At 47.2% G+C, this 23,362-nt stretch overlaps 2 protein-coding genes across 7 annotated transcripts in view; one reads left to right on the forward strand and one right to left on the reverse strand.

The window, feature by feature from the left end:
- The window catches only part of cars2 (cysteinyl-tRNA synthetase 2, mitochondrial), a 78,668-nt gene extending 77,344 nt beyond the window's left edge, over positions 1-1,324 (forward strand). For all 4 annotated transcript variants that reach the window (XM_048532452.2, XM_048532450.2, XM_048532449.2 and 1 more), the window contains one exon: positions 764-1,324. In XM_048532452.2, the coding sequence (XP_048388409.1) occupies positions 764-826 (63 nt within the window). In that variant the 3' untranslated portion in view covers positions 827-1,324. The remainder of the gene's footprint in view (positions 1-763) is intronic.
- naxd (NAD(P)HX dehydratase) overlaps positions 1-23,151 on the reverse strand; it is a 68,522-nt gene extending 45,371 nt beyond the window's left edge. The window contains exons 1-10 of one of the 3 annotated variants that reach the window (XM_048532454.2): positions 23,106-23,151; positions 17,189-17,339; positions 16,657-16,702; positions 14,968-15,056; positions 12,822-12,930; positions 9,610-9,660; positions 8,843-8,947; positions 7,298-7,418; positions 5,340-5,460; positions 1-4,439 (exon numbers count right to left, since the gene is read on the reverse strand). The exon at positions 1-4,439 is cut by the window's left edge and continues 1,397 nt beyond it. In XM_048532454.2, coding sequence (XP_048388411.1) covers positions 4,289-4,439; positions 5,340-5,460; positions 7,298-7,418; positions 8,843-8,947; positions 9,610-9,660; positions 12,822-12,930; positions 14,968-15,056; positions 16,657-16,702; positions 17,189-17,339; positions 23,106-23,151 — 990 coding nt within the window. In that variant the 3' untranslated portion in view covers positions 1-4,288. The other 2 variants (XM_048532453.2, XM_059646444.1) reach the window with 2 other exon arrangements.
- Between the last annotated feature and the right edge of the window lie 211 nt (positions 23,152-23,362).

Below are 23,362 nucleotides of genomic sequence, written 5' to 3' on the forward strand. Positions count from 1 at the left end.
CAGTGCTCCTGTAAATGGATTCCATTTGGCATACTTTGAGCAATGTCTTGTACTTATATAGCTCTTTTAATGTTTAAAACATGTGTCAAGGCAGTTCACAGGAGCATTATCCAATGAAATTTAATGTGGATGCATTTGTGATATTAGAACAGAAGACCAAAGCTTGGTGAAAGTAATAGATTTAGGGAGGATGCTAAAAAGATAAAGGTGGAGAGATTAGAGGTGTTCAAGAAGTGAATTCAGTAGCTTATGGCTGTGACAACCGGGCACTGCAATTTGAGAGTTTGCCTGTACTGTGCAATAGGCCATTCCGTAGTCTGGGACTCCTGTGAATTAAATAGATTGTTGTAAATTATGAGGGACATCTGACTGCAATTATCCACTGTTTTGATTAGCTGAATTTGATGGTAATTTATTGAGATGAAGCCAGATACAAATTGTTAAAAATGGTAGGAATTTACAGAAACTTTTAAAATCAAACCTCACTTTGTTAAATTTCAAACACTTCTGCATCCCGTATAAAGTGGTCATAAATAGTGACAATTTCCCCTTGCTAAATGGCGGGGGCACACTGGGATCAAGGGTTAGCCTTCGTTCCATCTACTTAGAGCAGCAGACAATGAAGATTTGTTGGATAGTCTGAAAATTTCTAGTTATACTATTTGAACAGTGATTTAAAGGAGCAGTGTTAATTTTTCATCATTTGATATGTGATATTTCTCCAGAATCTCTGAACAAACTTCCTTTATTTTTGCTTTCCTAGGATCGAGGAGTAACTTCATCATGGGAGATGATGGAACAACTTACAAAAGGAAAAGAAAAATGAAGCCTGATCATTCGCTGCAGACTTACAACACCAGTATTGGGGTGTTAACATAAACCATTGACAGTCATGGAAAAGGCTGTGTTATCTTTGAGCTAAAGTGTTCATTGGTATTATAAACCAAGGGAGTTGCTTACCATAGAAATGTTGGACTGTGACGCCAAGGGGTCACATTCAGTGTTTGCATCCTGGAGTGAAAAGTGGGTGTGTCCATGATTAATTTTGCTGGACCCTGGCTTAGTGACGATGCAGTGCCTATCCAGTGAATCAGGTCTGTCTGTCACATTTCCAATTGGGGAACACATTGCTTCTCAATCATAGTTACAGCAAATAATGGTGAGGAAAAACTGATGGATCCCATTCCACCTACTGGATGAATCATGGTATTTTTAAAACTATTGTTTATCATACATTGTCATTAGCTAGATAATATCTTGATTGGTCATGTTATTTCTTTCTTGTACATCAATTAAAAATTAAAATTATGTACTTGACAAGTTATGCAAAGTTTTGAAAATTAAGTTTACACTGTCATAGAGTAATAGCTGAACACACCCACAGACAATTCAGGTTGTTTTAGAACAACCTAAATACCTAATAATGTATGTGTGAAGATATGATTTGGGGGCAGGGGTAGTGCATTTGGCCCCTCAAGCTTGCTCCATCATTCAATATCATCATGGCTGATCTGGTTCTCTACATTCCCATTTCCATCTACTCTCAATCATTTTTCACCCTCTTGCTAAATCAAGAATCTACCTGCATCAAAGACTCTTCCTCCAGAGGTAGTTGAAGCAGAGTTGCAAAGACTCATGACCATCTTGTGAGAAGGATGTTCTGTCTTAAATGAGTGACCTCTTAATTTTTCAATAGTAATTCTTAGTTCTAGTTTCTCCCACACAGAAACAGCCTCTAGATATCCACCCCATCAGAACTCAAGATATGTTTCAGTTTTAGTCTTCTAAACTCCAGCAAATACAAGCCCAGCCTCATAAGACAACTTGCTCATTGCAGGTATTAGTGTCGTAAAACTTCTGTGAAGCCAGCAATGCCTTTACATCTTATCTTAACAAATTAATCAAATACTGTACACGCTACTCCAAATTTATCTTGCCACTGCTCAGAATAACTGAAGCATAACCTCCCTCCTTTTGTATTCAATTTTTCTTGCAGTAAATGATGTCAGCTTTTGATTTACAATAGTGTACCTGTTTACTGAACGTTTGCAATTCATGTATGCACGCACTGCACCTTAGAGCTCTGTAATCTCCCATCATTGAGATAATATGCTTCCATTTTGTTTTATCTCGTCAAAATGGACAAGTTCAAACTGTAATGACTAGTTTATCTGTTTCTGATAGGTGGGGTTGTGGAGAAGAGAGGGGACGAAGTGAGGAGGAGGATGTGTGGAAAATAGTGAGCAAAAGAGAGGGAGGATGGAGTACTTAGCACTAAAACAGTTCTAGACTTTTTAAATCGTACTATTCAAAAAATATTACCCCCCACCCCCAAATGTGTGCTAAGCTTGCACACCCATCAATGGATTTTGCAAGTTCATGAAGAACAAGAATTGACAGTGTTTTGTGCAGTTACCAATTATAGCATCTTGAGGTAATGTCCTGCAATGTTACACTGACTTCCCACATAGCACATAGGTCTGTTGATTCTTTGCTCGTGCTGCTAATTTCCAGTTTACAGATAGTAGTCCTGGTTAAAGGTCATTAACCTTGAACATTGTCTTTTTTGCTGTCTCCTCAGATGCTGGTTGATTAGAGTTTTTCCAGTATTTTCTGTTTAATTGTTGGGTGGCAGCTTCATTTGAAAAAGCAATCCCAGGTTGAATTTTTTAAACCCTTTATTCATTAAAGGAACTTTGTGCTTTTAATTCAGTATTACTGATGAAAATCATTCCTTGCAGGCAACTGGATCCTGTTTCTCTGATACTAAGTTTGAATGAGCTGTGTTTGGCTGCAGGTTCCTTGGTCATTTTTGCTAAATCAAAACAGAATGATAAATGCACTTATTTTAAAGTCTTGTAGATGTCCCATGGTAGATCAGAACCACAATATGAATTCTGATATTCAGGACAGTCAGTTCCTTGGTATTCACCACAGCATTAATAGGCTTTTCAACCATTTTGCAGACAAAATAGTCCGTAAAGTATTTTTTTAAATGCTGTTAAGTTTTGGAACTGTGGAGAAGCAGAAACATTGAGGATTCTGATACAAAAAGAAAATCACAAAACAAGTGGTCAGATCCAAAAAAAAAGTTATTAAAACAGCTTCAGGAACGTTGACTTTTATTCCAACCCATGGTTCCTTGGTCCTAATATCAGGAGGGTCGCATATTTCCCATCAGCTCTGATCAACATTATGAAGGATTTTTGTAGAAAAACAACTTTTCAATTGCAGGAGGTCCAATAACAAAACAGCACTGATTTGAATATATGTAAAAAACTCCCACAAGTGCGCAGTTGCGTATTATGCCAGAAAGGATAGTAGCAGCAGATTCAATAGCAATTTTTGAAAGTGAATTGGATTAACACTCAAATGGGGTAAAAATTTAAAAACTATGGGGAAGGCATGAGTGGGACTAACTGTATCGCTCCAGCACAGGCATGATGGAGCGAGAGGTCTATTCCAGTCCTGATAAAATTTAAATCCAGGATCAACAGTGAAGTTCTTACAGTGGAGTGCTGATGGTTGCCCCCTCTCCCTATGTCAGCCTGCCCCTCCTGTACAGGGCTGGAGCCATCAATCGATTATAGGCTCACCTCTCAGGACACAGGCTTGATAGCACAACATTCTACTTCAAGAGGTACAAGTGTTACCCATTGAGAACAGCTGATTCTAAAAAAGGTCCAACTGTGCTTTAACTAAGCATGCCTCGTGTTTCCTAATCCCCAAGGGGGGAGGGGGATCAGCAATGAACATAATTCATGTTATCATGGCCAAGCAATCACTGCACAGATTACAGCATTACAGACAAAATGGAAGCTGCCCTCAAAAAAGGCAAGCTCTGCTGTTTAACGCAATGGAATTCAAATGCCACATTGGAGAAAAAGAAACACAATCTGTAATTCAAAGGAGTAACCTGTGTTTTTATTTAGATCAGGGAGTGAAAATAACTTTAATCAACCCTTTAGCAAGTCATCCAACATGGAGGGCTAAAGCATGGTAACTGTGAGCAGTGGGCTTTATAATCATGGACTTGCTGCTCTGTCCCCACACCACCAATGTCAATCCTACTTAGAACCATCAAAACATTTGTTATTTTGATGCGTTTATTCAGCAGATTGTAACTGCTAGTTCCCGTGCTTTAGCTGCAGCTGGCTGGCTGCACTTAGACATTTTTTTTGAAACAACCAACTTGAGAGTTAATTCTGGGGAACTGTCTGTAAGCAGCTTATATAGCCCACGTGAACTCTTGCACTTCAGTTTCCATTCCAATAGCCAGTTCTTCTCCCTAGCTCTCAAAGAGTTTGTTAAAAGCTGTGCTGATCTCCTCAATCATGTCTGAGGTGGTCATTGAACGCCTATGTTTTAGGAAAGCCTGGTGGTTGCACTGCCTTGTCAAGGCACAAGCTCCGAATGCAGCTATAAGTGTGGGATTTAACCTGGAAGGAGAAGAGATACCATGATGAACTACTGTGTGAAGCTTAGAACTGTATGAATCATGCTTGTGAAAGACTATTCAAAGAGCTCCAAGCCCCTGCTACTTTCCTATATCCTGAAAATTTAACTCTGCGTGCAAATTCTCTTCATCTCCCTTATGATTCTTTCCCTAATTTATCTTAAATTAGTCCTCCTCTGATTACTGACTGTTCTGCCACCACAAGGTTTCTCCTTATTTGCTCCATCAAAGCTCTTACAATTGAGAATCTCTATTCAAGTTTCCCCTCAATGAAATTGAGCAAAAGAAATCCCTAAACAGTGAGCGTACGTAACCCTGATTTACACAAACGTGATCAATGGATAACGCATAACCACAGTAGAGTGTGAAAAAGCATCTTCATTCTTCACATTTGAAACATGGCTTTTTTGTTTCAGCCAGAGTCCAGCTAGGGTGTGAATTAGGGTAAGAGGGGGTTAGAGCTCATTCCCACTCGGCTTTGCAAGTATCAAGAGGAACAGGGAAGCACCACTGCAGACAGTCTTAGCTGGGAAACCAATCAAATACAGGGACAGTCCGACCGAGAGAAATAAGTTGATTTTCAAAGTGACTTCTTCCCAGGGCAGACGTTTCTGAAAATGCCATTAAGATTAACCCTCTGACAGGCTGCAACATGATCAAACTCATCTTTCTATCCAAACATAGGGGTCAAGTCCACTCATGCAGGGAGGAGAAAGGCCAAACACTTACACTCCACTTGATATCTATCTGCCCAGCATTATACTGGGGAAGTCTGTAAGTGCCCCAACTGTGTGTGTGTGTGTGTGTGTGTGTGTGTGTGCACGCGCATTACTTCAGATGAGTTATTTCCACTGATTGGCCAATAGTGTGTTTCCAGTCTTACCCATCTGTTTTCTCATTCCCAGCAGTAAAAGCCCAATGGGCCAGGACACCCAGCGCTCCCGAAAGCAGATCTCCCTGACCTCCACACCTCCGACCACTGCCTCGCTGTGAGCACGCCAATACTAAAAACAGAAACAGGTACTCCATAAACCAAAACTGGAGCAAATTCTTGTTAAATTATCCACATACAAATAAAATTCAAAAAAGGGAGAAAGATCTTTAATCCTGCAATGCTACATGCTGTTATAAATTATTTGTATTGAACTGGATTGTCTCAGAATAGGAGTCATTTAATTATTAAATTAGCCCACCAGAAACCCATTGTTGAATACAAACACAAACATTTGCAATTCCATTCTTAGCACTGTTTGCATTTCACAATAAGTCAGTCCTTTCAATTTTCACTGATAATGCTCAGTTTTTTCCTTTGTTTGAGAGACATGTGCACTGGACCAGCCAGTACAAGCTATCCATTCCACAATGCTCCCGAGGAGGATGCATCCGTTTTCGGACTAGGTAGATAGAAAGCATCTTCATGGCAGTCAAAGACCAGAGGGCACAGGTTTAAGGTGAGGAGTAAATAGTTTAGAGGGGATGTGAGGAAATTTTGTTTCACCCAGAGGATGATAGAAAGATGGAACAGGCTACATGAAAGGGTGGTAGAGCCAAGTACTCTCACAACTCTGGTTGGCATTTAAAATGCCAGGGCCTAATAAGGGCCGGTACATGGAATTTGAGCAGATTGGAGTTTGTTTGTTGACATAGACATGGTGGGACTGGTTCGATGCTGTATGATTCTATGACGACATCAAGTCATGGAGTGGCCAGACAGCGAACAGATGAACTTCAAAGCGGAGAATGATGGAGGTGACAGTGTTGGACTGAGGTGAACAAGGTCAGAAGTCACACAACACCAGGTTATATAACAGGCTTATTTGAAATCACAAGCTTTCGGAGCACTGCTTTTATGAAGGACCTCACCTGATGAAGGACCTCACCTGACGAAGGAGCAGTGCCCCGAAAGCTTGTGATTTCAAGTAAACCTGTTGGATTATAACCTGGTATCATGTAACTTCTGACAAAGCAGAGAACAAGTGTGAGGTGTTACGTTTTGGTAGAAAGAACATTGATAGATACTATAAAAAGGGTACTATAAATAAAATAAAGTTTGTACAAGAGCAAAGACCGGAGTGATTGTGTATAAATTATGAAGGTGGCACAAAAGATGGACGGAGTGATCAATAAATCATACAAAATCCTGGGCCTTATTAACAAGGGCATAAAGCACAATACCAGGGAGATTAGGCTGAACCTATTGAAGATAACGGTTAAACCCCAGTCACAGTACTGTGCACAGCACTATAAGAAGGACGTGAATGCATTGCAGAGGGAATATGGAAGAGGTTTACAGTTTTGAAAGTAGATCGAAGAAGTTGGGACTGTTTTCCTTGAAGAGGAGAATGGTGAGAGGAGATTTGACTGATGTTTTCAATGTTATGAAGGGTCTAACCAGAGTAAACACGAAGAAACTATCCCCATTCATTAAATGGACCAAAAAGTAGAGGCTGCACATTTAAAGGGATTTGCAAAATAACTAAACGCAATGAGGGGGAAACATTTTGGGGCTCTGAAACGTACTATCTGGAAGTATGACAGAGGCAGGTTCAATTAGGTCAAGAAGGCATTGGTTGATGATGTAAATTGAAATAACAGGGTTATTTAGAGCAGATTTACAAGAGCAAGCGTAGGAGACTGGCCATTAAATCCTGATATTCATTCGGACAGCGGGTACAGACAGAGAGCCAAATGGCCTCCTTCTGCACCATAATAATTTGGGGAAAGAAGATCTCTGAGGACTGCTTCACAAAACAACCAATTGACCATGAATGACCGAGTTATCCAAACGGAAGGCTTTCTGTGACAGCTTACATTAGTAAAGTTTAAATTAGTGGAGCTTACCTGTAGTTCCATCAGATATGAGGTCTTTTTCTCCCTTGAGGACAATTGTCACATTCCCCATTGCTTGAATTAGTTGAAGCAAGTTGCCTGAATAATCGCACTCATTGAAAGGACCCTTGAGCTAAGCACAGAGAATCCACATGACTTCCTGTCTACTAAAAACACTTACAACAAATGTGTGCAAAGCATAGTAGAATCACTGAGCACAGAAAGAGGCCGTTCAGCCCATTTGTCTCTGCCAGCTGAATAAAACAGTTATACAGTTATTCCCATTGTTCGTGCTCTGCTCCCCATAGCCTGCAAATGTATCCGTTTCAAATATTAATTCCATTCCCATTTGGAAACCTGCAGAGAGATATGGATTGGTTAGCTATATGGGCAAAAATTTGGCAGATGGACTAGAATGGGAGACAGATGAGAAAAACAGAATGGTGCCTGAATGAAGAGTGACTGCAGAATGTTGCAGTACAGAGCGATCTGTGCGACCTTGCACATGTATCATCAAAGTTCAGCATACCGATACATCAATGAGGAAGGCCAGTAGAATCGGGCCTTTATTGCAGAGGGTTTGAGTCTAAAATTACAGATATCTTGCTCCAGCTATCTTGGGCTTTGGACAAATCACCCCTCGACTACAGTTCTGGTTTTGAATTAAATAAATATTTGCATTGGAACCTGTTCAAGAAGGTTTACTGAACTAATTCATAGAATGGAGTTGTCTTATTATGGAACTGATGAGCAGGTTAGGTTTATACTCATCGCATTTTAGAAGAACAAATGATAACCTTATCTAAATGTATAAAAATTCTGAGGCAGCTTGACAGGAGCTAAAAGAATATTTCCCAATGTGGAGGAATGTGTAACTAGCAACCACATTTTGAAAGTAAGGAAGGGGAGGAATTTTTTTCTCTGAGGGTCATGAATGTTTGTAATTCTGTACCACAGACAGCAGTGCACACTGATCAGTTTCCTAAAGCCACAGTCACACATGGTCCTGTGGTCTGCACAGTGGGGTTAAAAAAAACAATGAGAGAGAATGTCAGTCAATTATTATGGGCGGGGGGGGTCAGAAATTTGCCACTGAGGCCACATCTGATGAGCCATGTTTTCACAGATGGTGGTGCTGCTCAATGGACTCAAAAGCTGCTTCCGCTTTGTGTTTCTTATAATCCCCAGAGCTGCTTCCAACAGCATTTCAAAATGTAGATTTCCAGATCTCAACAGCTGTCTGGATTTAAACAAATCTGAATTTCCTCCCCAGTTCTTTGGTCAATGATCTTAAACCAGTGTCACCTGGAGAAACTGTTTACATGGATAAAAGGTGCTGGTAATCAAAGGGAGGAGGCAGTAATGGCCAGTTTCAACAGGCATGTTCAAGTTGAATTGTGTTATTGACCGGTTAAGATTGAATGTCACCATAATGACAACTCTTAAGATTTGATCTACCTGCCTGATTCAGCCCACTCGAGTCTAAGCGGCCTGACATACTCTACTGAGCACAAGAGCAGCTAAAACCTCTGATAATTATCCAACTCGAAGACTTACCACCGCATTGTAGAGTCTGGAAAATTCAACCACATTTGGTGTTAAGATGGCTTTACGATATCCCTGGATCACAGAGGGATCTTGGGCAACCGCCCATAATCCATCCTGGAGAAAGAAGACAGATACAAACGGTTAGGGATCTTGATGCTCAGAGCATGCATGACACACGGATATTGAGGAAATAGTTCAATTCCCAATTTCTTAAAACATTTCTTCTACAAATCCATCAATACATGAATGCAGAAAATTGGATTTCTTGTATTAAATGAGGAGGATTTATTGTTTTTTTCCTTCTTGCTACATGAAGGCTCCATACAGCGAATTAAGTAGATAATCCCTCGAGAAAACATTCCAGTGAGCTCCTGGGGAAGCGCTGCACCGCCCGAGGGTCAGCACCAGGGTGGGGGCACAATGTCAGAGGGTCAGCACCAGGAGGCAGTGTCAGAGATATTAATTTCAATGGCACTATTTCAAAGACGAGTTATGGATCTTTTCCTAGTGTGCTGACCACATTTAGTTCCTCCATGGCCACATCGCATTGCTGTTTGAGAGATCTTGCTGTGTCCTATTTTTTACATTGCTAATACAACAGAGGTGACCCTTCAAAATGATTTGATTGGCTGGAAAGTACTTGGGATGGCTTGTGAAAGGTGCTAAAGAAATGATTCTTTTGATTATGTGGAGTTAGTAAGGAGCAGTTTTACAATTATCATAAAATCAGAGGGACGGTGAAATTTGTTTGAAACAGAGCTGAACAATTTACTCACAGCATCAATTACAAGGGGTATTCCTCGCTGCTGACATTTCTGCATTATAACCTGTTGTGAAAGAAAGCCACTTTGAATTCCTGCAACACCACCAATAAAATTAGAACTTAAATCCTTCCATGTGCAACTATTTGTTGACCAGGTCAACCATATTGCAGAATTTACAGCACAGTAAGAGGTCATTTTGCCCAGCTGTTTACCAACTGCCCCTTCAACATATCTGTTCTATCCCCCTCAATCACTTCCTGTAGTGACACATTCCTGACGTTCACCACTCTCTGCGTAAAAGGCATTTCTTCTGAATTCCCTGTCAGATTTATTACTGACAGTCCAGTATTTATGATGCTATCCTCCTTAAATTCATTATCAAGTGTCCCATGGACTGTAGGTGCCACAGGGAACACCAATGTCAACCGATCCAGATTTAATTCACTCAAGGCTGATGATGTCCGAAGCCATGTTCTATAACTGCGCTGTTGTTGCCATCAGCAGGATAGGCAGCCACTGGAACAGAAGGAAAACCCAATAGGAATGATGCCACATTGGAGGTTTCACAACCAATATTCCGTTATTAAAGATATTCGTCTAGATTTTCAGGGGCCTAGGGGAAAACATGGTGCATGAAAAGCTTAGCTATTGGGACTGCCTTCAGTTCATGAAGCCAGGGAGTTCTGGACAATAAGAGGCCAATTTTATAGCAAGGAGTGTTTGAAGGATGGGTGGCTATGATGCTTGTCTTGCTCCTAGTACAGGTTAACACTATCTAAAAACCCTTAACTATTTACCTTATCCGTGCCCCTCATGATTTTATAAACCTCTACAAAGGTCACCCCCCCCCCCACCTGCCCCAGCCTCTGATGCTCCAGGGACAATAGTCTCAAGCTATTCAGCCTCTCCTTATAGCTCAAGCCTTCCAGTCCTGCTTACGTCACATTGTCTAGCCAGGTAACATTTGAAATCAGTGACATATTTTTCTACTCCATCTTCAGTAACTTTACACACTAAGCAGTCCTTTGGCTGGTTTGACACTGGAAAACAAACAGGTGAACGATTTCTGAAGGAGGGTCCCGACCCGAAACATCAAGCTTTCCTGCTCCTCTGATGCTGCTTGGCCCACTGTGTTCATCCAGCTTCACACCGTGTTATCTCAGATTCTCCAGCATCGGCAGTTCCTACTCTCTCAGGTGAAAGCTGTGTTTGGTTTATAAAGCTGTAACCCTGACTAGAATAACTGAGCCCAGTTCTGGGCACATCCTGACAAAGGAAGTATTGTCAGATTCAGCAGAATGATACCAAGGCCTAAAGGGTTAAAATGAGGACAGGGGTGCATCGAAGAAGTTTGTTATCCCATGAGTACAGAATATTAAACAGTGATCTAATCAAGGTTTTTAAGGTGTGTTTTGAATGTGTACTCTAGTGAGTTTTTCTTTTGAAACAACATTTACTTGGTCTTTAAAATGGACACACAGTCCTACAGAACAGCTCCCAAAAGCCACATAACTTCCCTTGTGGATCCAACCACTGCCAAAGCAGACGATCAGACTGTTAACTCGATAATCAATCACAAAGGATCATTAGATAATTTGAAGACTCTAGGATGGCTCACTGAGTTCTCAAAATTTGTATGGACTCAAAAGATTCTGTAGAGTTGAACAAGAGGGACAGCATGGTGAATTTCTGCACAATTAACTGCCCCTCATGTTAACATTTGCAGCCACTTTGTTTGGCTGTGATAAAATCTGGTGGAGAACATGCATTTGGAGGGGAACCACCTTTATAGCACGAGAGAGAGAGACACTGCTCAGAACAAGGAAGGTAGAGGGCAAACCAGCTAAAGTACAGCTCAGTGCCTAAAGTTACTGAGGGCGGAGTTGAAAAATATTTCACTAATTTAGAATTTTACCTGGGGCTAGTCAGTGTGACGTAAGCAGGACTGGAGGGTTTGATCTGTAGGAAAAGGCTGGATAAACTGGGGCCATTTCCCCTGGAACGTAGGAGCTGAGGGGTGACCTTATAGAGGTTTATAAAATCACGAGGGGCATGGATAGGGTGAATAGACAAGGTCTTTTTCCCCAGGGCAGGGGAGTGTAAAACTGGGAGACACAAGTTTAAGGTGAGAGGGGAAAAATTTAAAAGGGACCTAAGGGGCATCCTTTTCACGCAGAGGGTGGTGTGTGTATGGAATGAGCTGCCAGAGGAAGTGGTGGAGACTGGTACAATAACAACATTTAAAAGGCATCTGGATGGGTACATGAATAGGCAGCGCTGAGAGGGATAAGGGCCAAGTGCTGGCAAATGGGACTAGATTGATGTAGGATATCTGGTCAGCATGGATGAGTTGGACCGAAGGGTCTGTTTCCATGCTGTACATCTCTATGACTGCTGTACTGAGCCTGCAATGCGACAACCTGCAATGTTGGCTAGGACCTATTCTGTTTAGTCTACTTGTGGGAGTAATCTCCAGCTATTCCTCTACAGAAACCATCACAGCTGCCGGATCGGATATCTGAGTTTTAGTCCCTTCACATCAGAAGAGACACAGTCTTCGCGCAAGCCAGGCCTACAGCAACATGACAGCCTGATCTTATTTTCCTCTTCATCCATCACTTTTATTCTCACTGGGAACTGAATGGTCTCCTTCTGCGCTGTGGGAATGACCAGGAAGGAATGCCGATCACAGTGCGGTCACAGGGAACAATGAGATCACTACTCTTCAAATGTGGGGCTGTGCCTCGTAATTCTACATCCATTGTTTCCTCTAAGCACAAACCTTATGGTAGGTCTCTAATGATGTCCTGTGGAGCCGACTGTCTCAGAACAAGCCAGTCTTGCTGAGACATCAGGCAGGCAGTGATCTTCCGCTCTAATCAACCCACCTGCCACCGTGTTCAAGATCAGCTTTTGCAGAATGGGCTCTGGAAAAGTTCCACCCTCTAGCAAAGGGCCCCTTCTCTTCCCCAAACTCCCTCACCTGCTGCCCCCAACCTTCTACCCCAACCCTGTCAGGCCCTCTCCAACTCCCTCACATCTTCAGCCCATCCAATCATTCCCCTTCACCGCTGCCCTCTGACCCTTCTCCCATTTAGAAATTCATTCAAGGTAGAAGCAGCCGAATAGTCTAATAGTACACTGGTCACCTACTTGAAGACCCCCAAAAGCACCTCCTAGTTGACATCACTACAGGGATTGTTTACACAGACGGTCATCCTCACCTTTGTATTCTGCAAGACTTTCTCATCTCTTCCTAGACCCGGCCCAATCACCATTGAATGCAGAGCAGGAAACCATTTCTCCACATCCTCCACACCACTAGAAGCATCTCTGACATAAACAAAAACACATTTTTCCAAAAATGGAATACAACATAACTGCACAACTCTGAACATTCACACGTCACGCGATGTCTATGCACACCAAAGAGGCTCAGCATGTTTGCCCAATGTTAGATTGATCTGTATTGATGCAGGCCAACCAGCTTGAGGCACCAGAAACTCCTGCAACCCACTGGTTTGAACTTGCAAATGCACGTTCCTGGTCTGAAGATTCAGTGAAATGAGAAGTTTCCTTGCAGATAAATGAGTGGTTCCACAGCCTACAAAAAAAAACTTCAGTATTCCCTGCACAGCTATCTCAGCCCCATAAACAGAATTTGCTTCATCCAGTCCACATTAGCAACAGCAGATAATCATTGTCCAGTTCTCACTCTCCCTCATTGCCTCTTTAATCTAATCCCATGCGGATGGGCAAATTTCTGATTCAACAATAATTGGAAGCAAATCCCCCCCACCCCCCAACTTTCTGAGGATGTTAATTTTGCCCTGGTCCTAAATCCTGTACATAATCTTCTTTCGGTGCATTTTATTCCTTCTGAAAAAGCCTCGGTCTCCTGTGTCTCAACCTTACATCACTTCAACTGCACATTTCTGTGAATAGTTGGTTCATAATTCAGATGATTTAGAATATGTCTAGCTTTAGGAATTAAAGTTTTAACCAGACAAAATGGGGATATCTAGTTTCCAAACCACTAAACATAACCCTGAAGTAAATGCAAGTCAAACAAGTTTGGTGTCTATTACACTTTGAGAAGTTAACAGGTAGAAAGGAAAGATCATAAAATGGCAGGCGGGCTAACTTGGCCAAGGAACTGTGGACATGATGCTTGCAGTTACTTCAGTAAATGACATGTTATATATTTGATTTCCCTAGAATCAAAGAAAGCTTCAGAATTAAAAAGATAAGTTAATTTACATTTTTACTTGTGAACAAATATAGACACCACATTACCATGGGGATGGGTGGAGTTTAGTGAGATCCTCTTTTGAGATTTTGAGAGAGAGTCTAGTTCAGATCCACAGGTAAGACTGGCTGATGTTTGGAAAGAGAGCTAAGAGATTGTGTCAGCTTTGATCTTATGTAGCTTCTTGCTCTGTGGAAGTCAAGAGATAAAGCCTGAAAATCCTAGATTTATTGTCCATAATGCAGCCTGCAATTGGGAGCTGGTGTTCAGTCCATAATAATGTTGGAAAGGGGAAGCAACTGGAAGATTGAAGCTAAAGGAAGGAATGACAGTAATATTCAATAAAAGGAAATCAACCTTGTTGCAGTTGAAATTCTGGAAATAATCGGCTTGGTTGCATTTGGAAACATTGATTTGATTTGATTTATTATTGTTACATGCACCTAAATACCCTGAAAAGTTTTGTTTTGCACGCAGTACAGGCTGCACACCTGTACATAGATCATAGGGTGATTGAACAGGGCGAAGAAAACAAAGTTGCAGCTGCAAATGTGCACAAAAAGCAAGAACATTAGATTTGAAATTGTTCTGTCGCCTGCTGCAATGCACCGAAGCAGGTGTGTGCTGCAGCTCTGGAATCCAGAAAGGAAACATTGGGATAGAAGCTGGAAGATCACTAAGCCACTCGTCAATGGAATACCCTAAAGAACTCTTGTCTCTTGGCTGGATCACCGAAGAGAAATCAAAGTGAATTCCACAGAGCACTGTAAAACGTTTTGAATTGGTTCCAGGACAAAGAAATGAACCTTAAAGATTTAGTAAGTGCATGCACATGTATGAGGGCAATGGCACAAAATACAAAGCCAAAGTAGCTGGACAAGTTTCTGTAGCTGTATTGTTTATAGACTTTACTTTGTTTAAATTCCTTTTGATATACAATACATTTTCTTTCTGCTTAAAAATGTGAATTCCTGTGTAGTTCTGACAGTTGATTGCTGACTGTTCACATTTCTTCCTGACACATTAACAGTCTATAATCAGATTGTAATGATATCCCCCTGTAATCTGTCTAGAACAGAAATGATGCACCTGTACAAGGCACAAATTCAAAGTGAACTTACAGGACAGGATGAACAATCACATTTGGGCTGTAGGATTTAATAACTGGGGCAGCGTCTTTAGTGCAGAACACATGAGAAAGGTCAGCACCCTAGGGAGACAAAAAAAATTTAATATAGCTTATGCAGACCTCTGCATCCTCCTAAAATGCAATTCTAATGCATCCTCCTGTTATTTACTATCCAGATGGCTTTGATTTACATTGGGCAAATCTCCATTTGTTAGTCGCCTATGTCCAATTGTTGGAAGATCCACAGCCAACCACATGGTGTGCGTTTGGAGTTGTGTGAATGGATGCAGACTGGATCAGTGACAGTTTCCAATTTCTAATAAGCATCAGGGAACCAGTGAATTACAACAACCTAACCACTGTGAAGCTACTCCTTCCCACATAAAAGCAAGTTCTTCAATTTGGATCGCATTGTGAACAAATGCAACACAATGTGTGAAACACAAAAACACTCAGCACCTTAGCTGACAAAGCCTTTCGGTTTACAGCTACAGCTGTGAGGCCCAATTATCTGATCTTGTGTTACAAGCTGCAATGTTCTAGAGAGATTATACATTTGAAGAGATAAATCACTTAAAGCCAATACTGTTCTATCATAAGATAACAAAGATGAAGGGTCTAGGCCCGAAACGTCAGCTTTTGTGCTCCTGAGATGCTGCTTGGCCTGCTGTGTTCATCCAGCTTCACACTTTGTTATCTTGGATTCTCCAGCATCTGCAGTTCCCATTATCTCTGTTCTATCATAGCGGTCCAAAGGTGCAATTGTTAATTGTCAGTATGTACGTACCAGATAGTCATACAGCTGTACAGCATGGAAACAGATCCTTCGGTCCAACTTGTCCTTGCCGACCAGATATCCTATATAAGTCTAGTCCCATTTGCCGGCATTTTGCCCACGTCCCCTCTAAACCCTTCCTATTCTTACACCGATCCAAATGCCTTTTAAATGTTATAAACCTGCCAGCTTGCACCACCTCCTCTGACAGCTTATTCCATACACGCACCACCCTCGGAGTGAGAAAGTTACCCCATAGATCCCTTTTACATCTTGCCCCTCACCTTAAACCCCCAGCCTTCAGTTTCAGAAACCCCCTTCCCTGGGAAAAAGACATTGGTTATTCACTCTATCCAGGTCCCTCGTGATTTTATAAAGCTCTACAAGGTCACCCTTCCGACGCTCCAGGGAAAACAACCCCAGCCTGTTCAGCCTTTCCCTATAGCTCCCTGGCAACATCCTCGTAAATCTTTTCTGAACACTTTCAAGTTTCACAACATCTTTCCTATAGTAGGTGACCAGAACTGAATACAGTATTTGAAAAGTGGCCTCATCAATGTCCTGTACAGTCACAACATGAACTCCCAACCCCTTTACTCAATGTATTTGCCAATACAAGCAAGCATACCAAATGCCTTCTTCACTATGCTGTCTACCCGTGACTCCACTTTCAAGGAACTATGTACCTCAGAGTTTCTTTGTTCATCATCACTTCCCAGCACCCTGTCATTAAGTGAATAAGTCCTGCCCTGATTTGCTCTACCAAAATGCAACATGTCGCTTTTTGTAAATTAAACTCCATCTGCCACTCCTGAGCCCATGAGCAAAATTCAAACCCAAAGGAAACCGTGGCAATGTTTTCTCAAAATATAAATGTAATGCTGCTAACTTGTGCCAAATACCTACCACTTTAAGACTCGCAATTGCCGCAAAGTATGGTGCACCTGTATATCTGTAAATGATAAAATGATCAAGATTATCAAATTCATTAAAAACAGAGGACACAGTCTATTTCATTTTCCCAATTATTATTTCTTTTACCTAGTTGTAGAAGTTTTTGGAGAATCTTTGAACTGAAAATGAAAGTGACAAGCAAAAATTGTCCCCGACTGTTGATGAACTGATCTTGAATGCTCTCACGGAGAGCTGTCTCTCCACAGTTTGCTCATTGCCCTTCCTCAGTCCACACTTTACTCCCACTGCCACCTTCTCAGACTCACTAATGGTCCCATACAAGATCGTAATGTTATCAAAACTTCTGTCCTATGTCTCTGATTGGTTGGGGTGAGGACCGCCATCACTCTGCTCACCACAATTCTTTCTTCCATCTTCCACAACCTCTGTTCCAGCCTCAAACACTTCACATCCTTCCCACCCATCCACAACCATCACCACGCTGTGCTTTCCCCACTTCAGCAGGGGTCTGTAACACACTCACTCCGTACATCCGCCAATAATTCCTATCTTTCCATCTTGTCCTTTGTGTTTTTTCTCAGTTAAAGGAGGGATGATATTTCTGACCAGCTGAAGATTCTTTTCCATACTTCCCACAGGCCTGTGACTGTGAAACGTAAAAGCTCTGTACAGGACTGAAAGACAGCAAGAAGATATAAACCAAAACCTGTAACATAACTTCAAAGGTGTAATACACTCATTCACAGACATAAATAGCTGGAGAAACTCAGCAGATCTGGCAGCATCTGTGCAGACAGAAAGTAGTATTGACCTATTGAGTCCAGTGACCATTCTTCAGAATCAAGAGTTCTTTGTTTTATGTTAGTGATTAACATACACTCATTTTTCATGACTGTTGTTAAACAGAATTTACATTTAAGGGAAGCAGATATCATGGTATTTCTTCTCTCTCCATCGCAAAAGATGTGCATTCAAACCTTATTCCAGAGGCTCAATGACAAACTCCAGCATCAAATTCAATGGCAGTACTGATAGGAGCGATGCAACGTCAGAGGGTTAGTGTTGGCTCACTGTTGCACTGCTGCTGAGTTAATGCTGGACTGTCAGCGGGACAGCCCTATGTGATGGCTACTGTCCAAGGCGAGGTGCTGAGGGAGCACTGCGCAGTCTGAGGGACAGTACTGATCGAGTGCTGCACTGCAGGAGGCTCAGTGCCTTTATGAATTCTTCAAGCCACTGCGCAGAATACCAAGGCTCCACGCGGCAGCAACATCCAGAATGAGGCATCAACGGGTCCACTCACCAAATCAACATGTGCAGTACAGACAGAGCGCCGCGCTGCCAGGCGGCCAGTGCCATGGCGGAGCGCCGCGCTGCCGGGGTGGGGCCAGTGCCATGGCGGAGCGCCGCGCTGCCGGGGTGGGGCCAGTGCCATGGCGGAGAGCCGCGCTGCCGGGAGGGGGGCCAGTGCCATGGTGGAGCGCCGCGCTGCCGGGGGGTCAGTGCTGAGGGAGCACCGCGCTGCCGGGGGGGGTCAGTACTGAGGGAGCGCTGCACTGTCAGAGGGTCAGTGCTGAGGAAGCCCTGCACTGTCAGAGGGTCAGTGCTGAGGGAGCGCTGCACTGTCAGAGGGTCAGTGCTGAGGGAGCGCCGCGCTGCCGGGGGGGTCAGAACTGAGGGAGCGCTGCACTGTCAGAGGGTCAGTGCTGAGGAAGCCCTGCACTGCCAGACAGTCAGTGCTGAGGGAGCGCTGCACTGTCAGAGGGTCAGTGCTGAGGGAGCGCCGCACTGTCAGAGGGTCAGTGCTGAGGAAGCCCTGCGCTGCCAGAGGGTCAGTGCTGAGGAAGCCCTGCGCTGCCAGAGGGTCAGTGCTGAGGAAGCCCTGCGCTGCCAGAGGGTCAGTGCTGAGGGAGCGCTGCGCTGTCAGAGGGTCAGTGCTGAGGGAGCGCTGCGCTGTCAGAGGGTCAGTGCTGAGGGAGCGCTGCGCTGTCAGAGGGTCAGTGCTGAGGGAGCGCTGCGCTGTCAGAGGGTCAGTGCTGAGGGAGCGCTGCGCTGTCAGAGGGTCAGTGCTGAGGGAGCGCGGCGCTGCCAGAGGGTCAGTGCTGAGGAAGCCCTGCGCTGCCAGAGGGTCAGTGCTGAGGGAGCGCTGCGCTGTCAGAGGGTCAGTGCTGAGGAAGCCCTGCGCTGTCAGAGGGTCAGTGCTGAGGGAGCGCTGCGCTGTCAGAGGGTCAGTGCTGAGGGAGCGCTGCGCTGTCAGAGGGTCAGTGCTGAGGGAGCGCTGCGCTGTCAGAGGGTCAGTGCTGAGGGAGCGCTGCGCTGTCAGAGGGTCAGTGCTGAGGGAGCGCTGCGCTGTCAGAGGGTCAGTGCTGAGGGAGCGCTGCGCTGTCAGAGGGTCAGTGCTGAGGGAGCGCTGCGCTGTCAGAGGGTCAGTGCTGAGGGAGCGCTGCGCTGTCAGAGGGTCAGTGCTGAGGGAGCGCTGCGCTGTCAGAGGGTCAGTGCTGAGGGAGCGCTGCGCTGTCAGAGGGTCAGTGCTGAGGGAGCGCTGCGCTGTCAGAGGGTCAGTGCTGAGGGAGCGCTGCGCTGTCAGAGGGTCAGTGCTGAGGGAGCGCTGCGCTGTCAGAGGGTCAGTGCTGAGGGAGCGCTGCGCTGTCAGAGGGTCAGTGCTGAGGGAGCGCTGCGCTGTCAGAGGGTCAGTGCTGAGGGAGCGCTGCGCTGTCAGAGGGTCAGTGCTGAGGGAGCGCTGCGCTGTCAGAGGGTCAGTGCTGAGGGAGCGCTGCGCTGTCAGAGGGTCAGTGCGGAGGGAGCGCTGCGCTGTCAGAGGGTCAGTGCTGAGGGAGCGCTGCGCTGTCAGAGGGTCAGTGCTGAGGGAGCGCCGAGCTGTCAGAGGGTCAGTGCTGAGGGAGCGCCGCGCTGTCAGAGGGTCAGTGCTGAGGGAGCCCTGCGCTGCCAGAGGGTCAGTGCTGAGGGAGCGCCGCGCTGTCAGAGGGTTAGTGCCGAGGGAGCGCTGCGCTGTCAGAGGGTCAGTGCTGAGGGAGCGCTGCGCTGTCAGAGGGTCAGTGCTGAGGGAGCCCTGCACTGCCAGAGGGTCAGTGCTGAGGGAGCCCTGCACTGCCAGAGGGTCAGTGCTGAGGGAGCGCCGCACTGTCAGAGGGTCAGTGCCGAGGGAGCGCCGCACTGTCAGAGGGTCAGTGCTGAGGAAGCCCTGCACTGCCAGAGGGTCAGTGCTGAGGAAGCCCTGCACTGCCAGAGGGTCAGTGCTGAGGGAGCGCCGCACTGTCAGAGGGTCAGTGCTGAGGAAGCCCTGCACTGTCAGAGGGTCAGTGCTGAGGGAGCGCTGCACTGTCAGAGGGTCAGTGCTGAGGGAGCGCCGCGCTGCCGGGGGGGTCAGTACTGAGGGAGCGCTGCACTGTCAGAGGGTCAGTGCTGAGGAAGCCCTGCACTGCCAGACGGTCAGTGCTGAGGGAGCGCTGCACTGTCAGAGGGTCAGTGCTGAGGGAGCGCCGCACTGTCAGAGGGTCAGTGCTGAGGAAGCCCTGCACTGCCAGAGGGTCAGTGCTGAGGAAGCCCTGCGCTGCCAGAGGGTCAGTGCTGAGGGAGCGCTGCGCTGTCAGAGGGTCAGTGCTGAGGGAGCGCCGCGCTGTCAGAGGGTCAGTGCTGAGGGAGCGCCGCGCTGTCAGAGGGTCAGTGCTGAGGGAGCGCCGCGCTGTCAGAGGGTCAGTGCTGAGGGAGCGCCGCGCTGTCAGAGGGTCAGTGCTGAGGGAGCGCCGCGCTGTCAGAGGGTCAGTGCTGAGGGAGCGCCGCGCTGTCAGAGGGTCAGTGCCGAGGGAGCGCCGCGCTGTCAGAGGGTCAGTGCCGAGGGAGCGCCGCGCTGTCAGAGGGTCAGTGCCGAGGGAGCGCCGCGCTGTCAGAGGGTCAGTGCCGAGGGAGCGCCGCGCTGTCAGAGGGTCAGTGCCGAGGGAGCGCCGCGCTGTCAGAGGGTCAGTGCCGAGGGAGCGCCGCGCTGTCAGAGGGTCAGTGCCGAGGGAGCGCCGCGCTGTCAGAGGGTCAGTGCCGAGGGAGCGCCGCGCTGTCAGAGGGTCAGTGCCGAGGGAGCGCTGCGCTGTCAGAGGGTCAGTGCCGAGGGAGCGCTGCGCTGTCAGAGGGTCAGTGCCGAGGGAGCCCTGCACTGCCAGAGGGTCAGTGCTGAGGGAGCCCTGCACTGCCAGAGGGTCAGTGCTGAGGGAGCGCCGCACTGTCAGAGGGTCAGTGCCGAGGGAGTGCCGCACTGTCAGAGGGTCAGTGCCGAGGGAGCCCTGCACTGCCAGAGGGTCAGTGCTGAGGGAGCGCCGCACTGTCAGAGGGTCAGTGCCGAGGGAGTGCCGCACTGTCAGAGGGTCAGTGCTGAGGAAGCCCTGCACTGCCAGAGGGTCAGTGCTGAGGAAGCCCTGCACTGCCAGAGGGTCAGTACTGAGGGAGCGCTGCACTGTCAGGGGGTCAGTGCTGAGGAAGCCCTGCGCTGCCAGAGGGTCAGTGCTGAGGGAGCGCTGCGCTGCCAGAGGGTCAGTGCTGAGGGAGCGCTGCGCTGCCAGAGGGTCAGTGCTGAGGGAGCGCTGCGCTGCCAGAGGGTCAGTGCTGAGGGAGCGCTGCGCTGCCAGAGAGTCAGTGCTGAGGGAGCGCTGCGCTGTCAGAGGGTCAGTGCTGAGGGAGCGCTGCGCTGTCAGAGGGTCAGTGCTGAGGGAGCGCTGCGCTGTCAGAGGGTCAGTGCTGAGGGAGCGCTGCGCTGTCAGAGGGTCAGTGCTGAGGAAGCCCTGCGCTGTCAGAGGGTCAGTGCTGAGGGAGCGCTGCGCTGTCAGAGGGTCAGTGCTGAGGGAGCGCTGCGCTGTCAGAGGGTCAGTGCTGAGGGAGCGCTGCGCTGTCAGAGGGTCAGTGCTGAGGGAGCGCTGCGCTGTCAGAGGGTCAGTGCTGAGGGAGCGCTGCGCTGTCAGAGGGTCAGTGCTGAGGGAGCGCTGCGCTGTCAGAGGGTCAGTACTGAGGGAGTACTGCACTGTCAGAGGGTCAGTACTGAGGGAGCACTGCACTGTCAGAGGGTCAGTACTGAGGGAGCGCTGCGCTGTCAGAGGGTCAGTACTGAGGGAGTACTGCACTGTCAGAGGGTCAGTCCTGAGGGAGCGCTGCACTGACAGAGGGTCAGTACTGAGGGAGTGCTGCACTGTCAGAGGGTCAGTACTGAGGGAGCGCTGCACTGTCAGAGGGTCAGTACTGAGGGAGCGCTGCACTGTCAGAGGGTCAGTACTGAGGGAGCGCTGCACTGTCAGAGGGTCAGTACTGAGGGAGCGCTGCACTGTCAGAGGGTCAGTACTGAGGGAGCGCTGCACTGTCAGAGGGTCAGTACTGAGGGGGCGCTGCACTGTCAGAGGGTCAGTACTGAGGGAGTGCTGCACTGTCAGAGGATCAGTACTGAGGGAGCGCTGCGCTGTCAGAGGGTCAGTGCTGAGGAAGCCCTGCGCTGTCAGAGGGTCAGTGCTGAGGGAGCGCTGCGCTGTCAGAGGGTCAGTGCTGAGGGAGCGCTGCGCTGTCAGAGGGTCAGTGCTGAGGGAGCGCTGCGCTGTCAGAGGGTCAGTGCTGAGGGAGCGCTGCGCTGTCAGAGGGTCAGTGCTGAGGGAGCGCTGCGCTGTCAGAGGGTCAGTGCTGAGGGAGCGCTGCGCTGTCAGAGGGTCAGTACTGAGGGAGTACTGCACTGTCAGAGGGTCAGTACTGAGGGAGCACTGCACTGTCAGAGGGTCAGTACTGAGGGAGCGCTGCGCTGTCAGAGGGTCAGTACTGAGGGAGTACTGCACTGTCAGAGGGTCAGTCCTGAGGGAGCGCTGCACTGACAGAGGGTCAGTACTGAGGGAGTGCTGCACTGTCAGAGGGTCAGTACTGAGGGAGCGCTGCACTGTCAGAGGGTCAGTACTGAGGGAGCGCTGCACTGTCAGAGGGTCAGTACTGAGGGAGCGCTGCACTGTCAGAGGGTCAGTACTGAGGGAGCGCTGCACTGTCAGAGGGTCAGTACTGAGGGAGCGCTGCACTGTCAGAGGGTCAGTACTGAGGGAGCGCTGCACTGTCAGAGGGTCAGTACTGAGGGGGCGCTGCACTGTCAGAGGGTCAGTACTGAGGGAGTGCTGCACTGTCAGAGGATCAGTACTGAGGGAGCGCTGCACTAAGATCACCAGTTCCGAGAATTGGCCTCTATCTGAACGTTCATTTTCCCAGTGAGTGTAACTGGATCCCCCGGCTCTCATGTGTCTGGAGGCCGGGCCTGGATCAGTCTCCCCGGGAGCCTATACCTTCGATCCGCAGGCAGCACAAACCGACTGCGATGGAGACGATCGCAACGAGGCCACCCCAGATCGGTGAGCCCCAAGGCAGTCTCATCGCGCTCCCGGGATCCGCTCAGGGTCCGCGTTCCCGGCGGGGTTTACCTGCGGCGCGGAGCCCAGCAGCCGCCACCTGATTACTTTGATACATCCGGATCACAGTAACCAATGACAGCGTCCCCTGCCGCTAACCAATAAGAACCCACCTCGTGACCAGCCAATCAAGAGTGCTTCTTATCCAGAAACCTCAACCTTTGGAGGAACCAGCCAATCACAACGTTTGCAGGAAACAGCCATTCGCCGCTTCTGCCGGCAACAGCCAATCGCAGCTTCTACATGGCGTGGCCAATCACAGCGTCTTC

This window comes from Stegostoma tigrinum, chromosome 6 (assembly GCF_030684315.1).
Source record: "Stegostoma tigrinum isolate sSteTig4 chromosome 6, sSteTig4.hap1, whole genome shotgun sequence".
NCBI classification, from domain to species: Eukaryota; Metazoa; Chordata; class Chondrichthyes; order Orectolobiformes; family Stegostomatidae; genus Stegostoma; species Stegostoma tigrinum.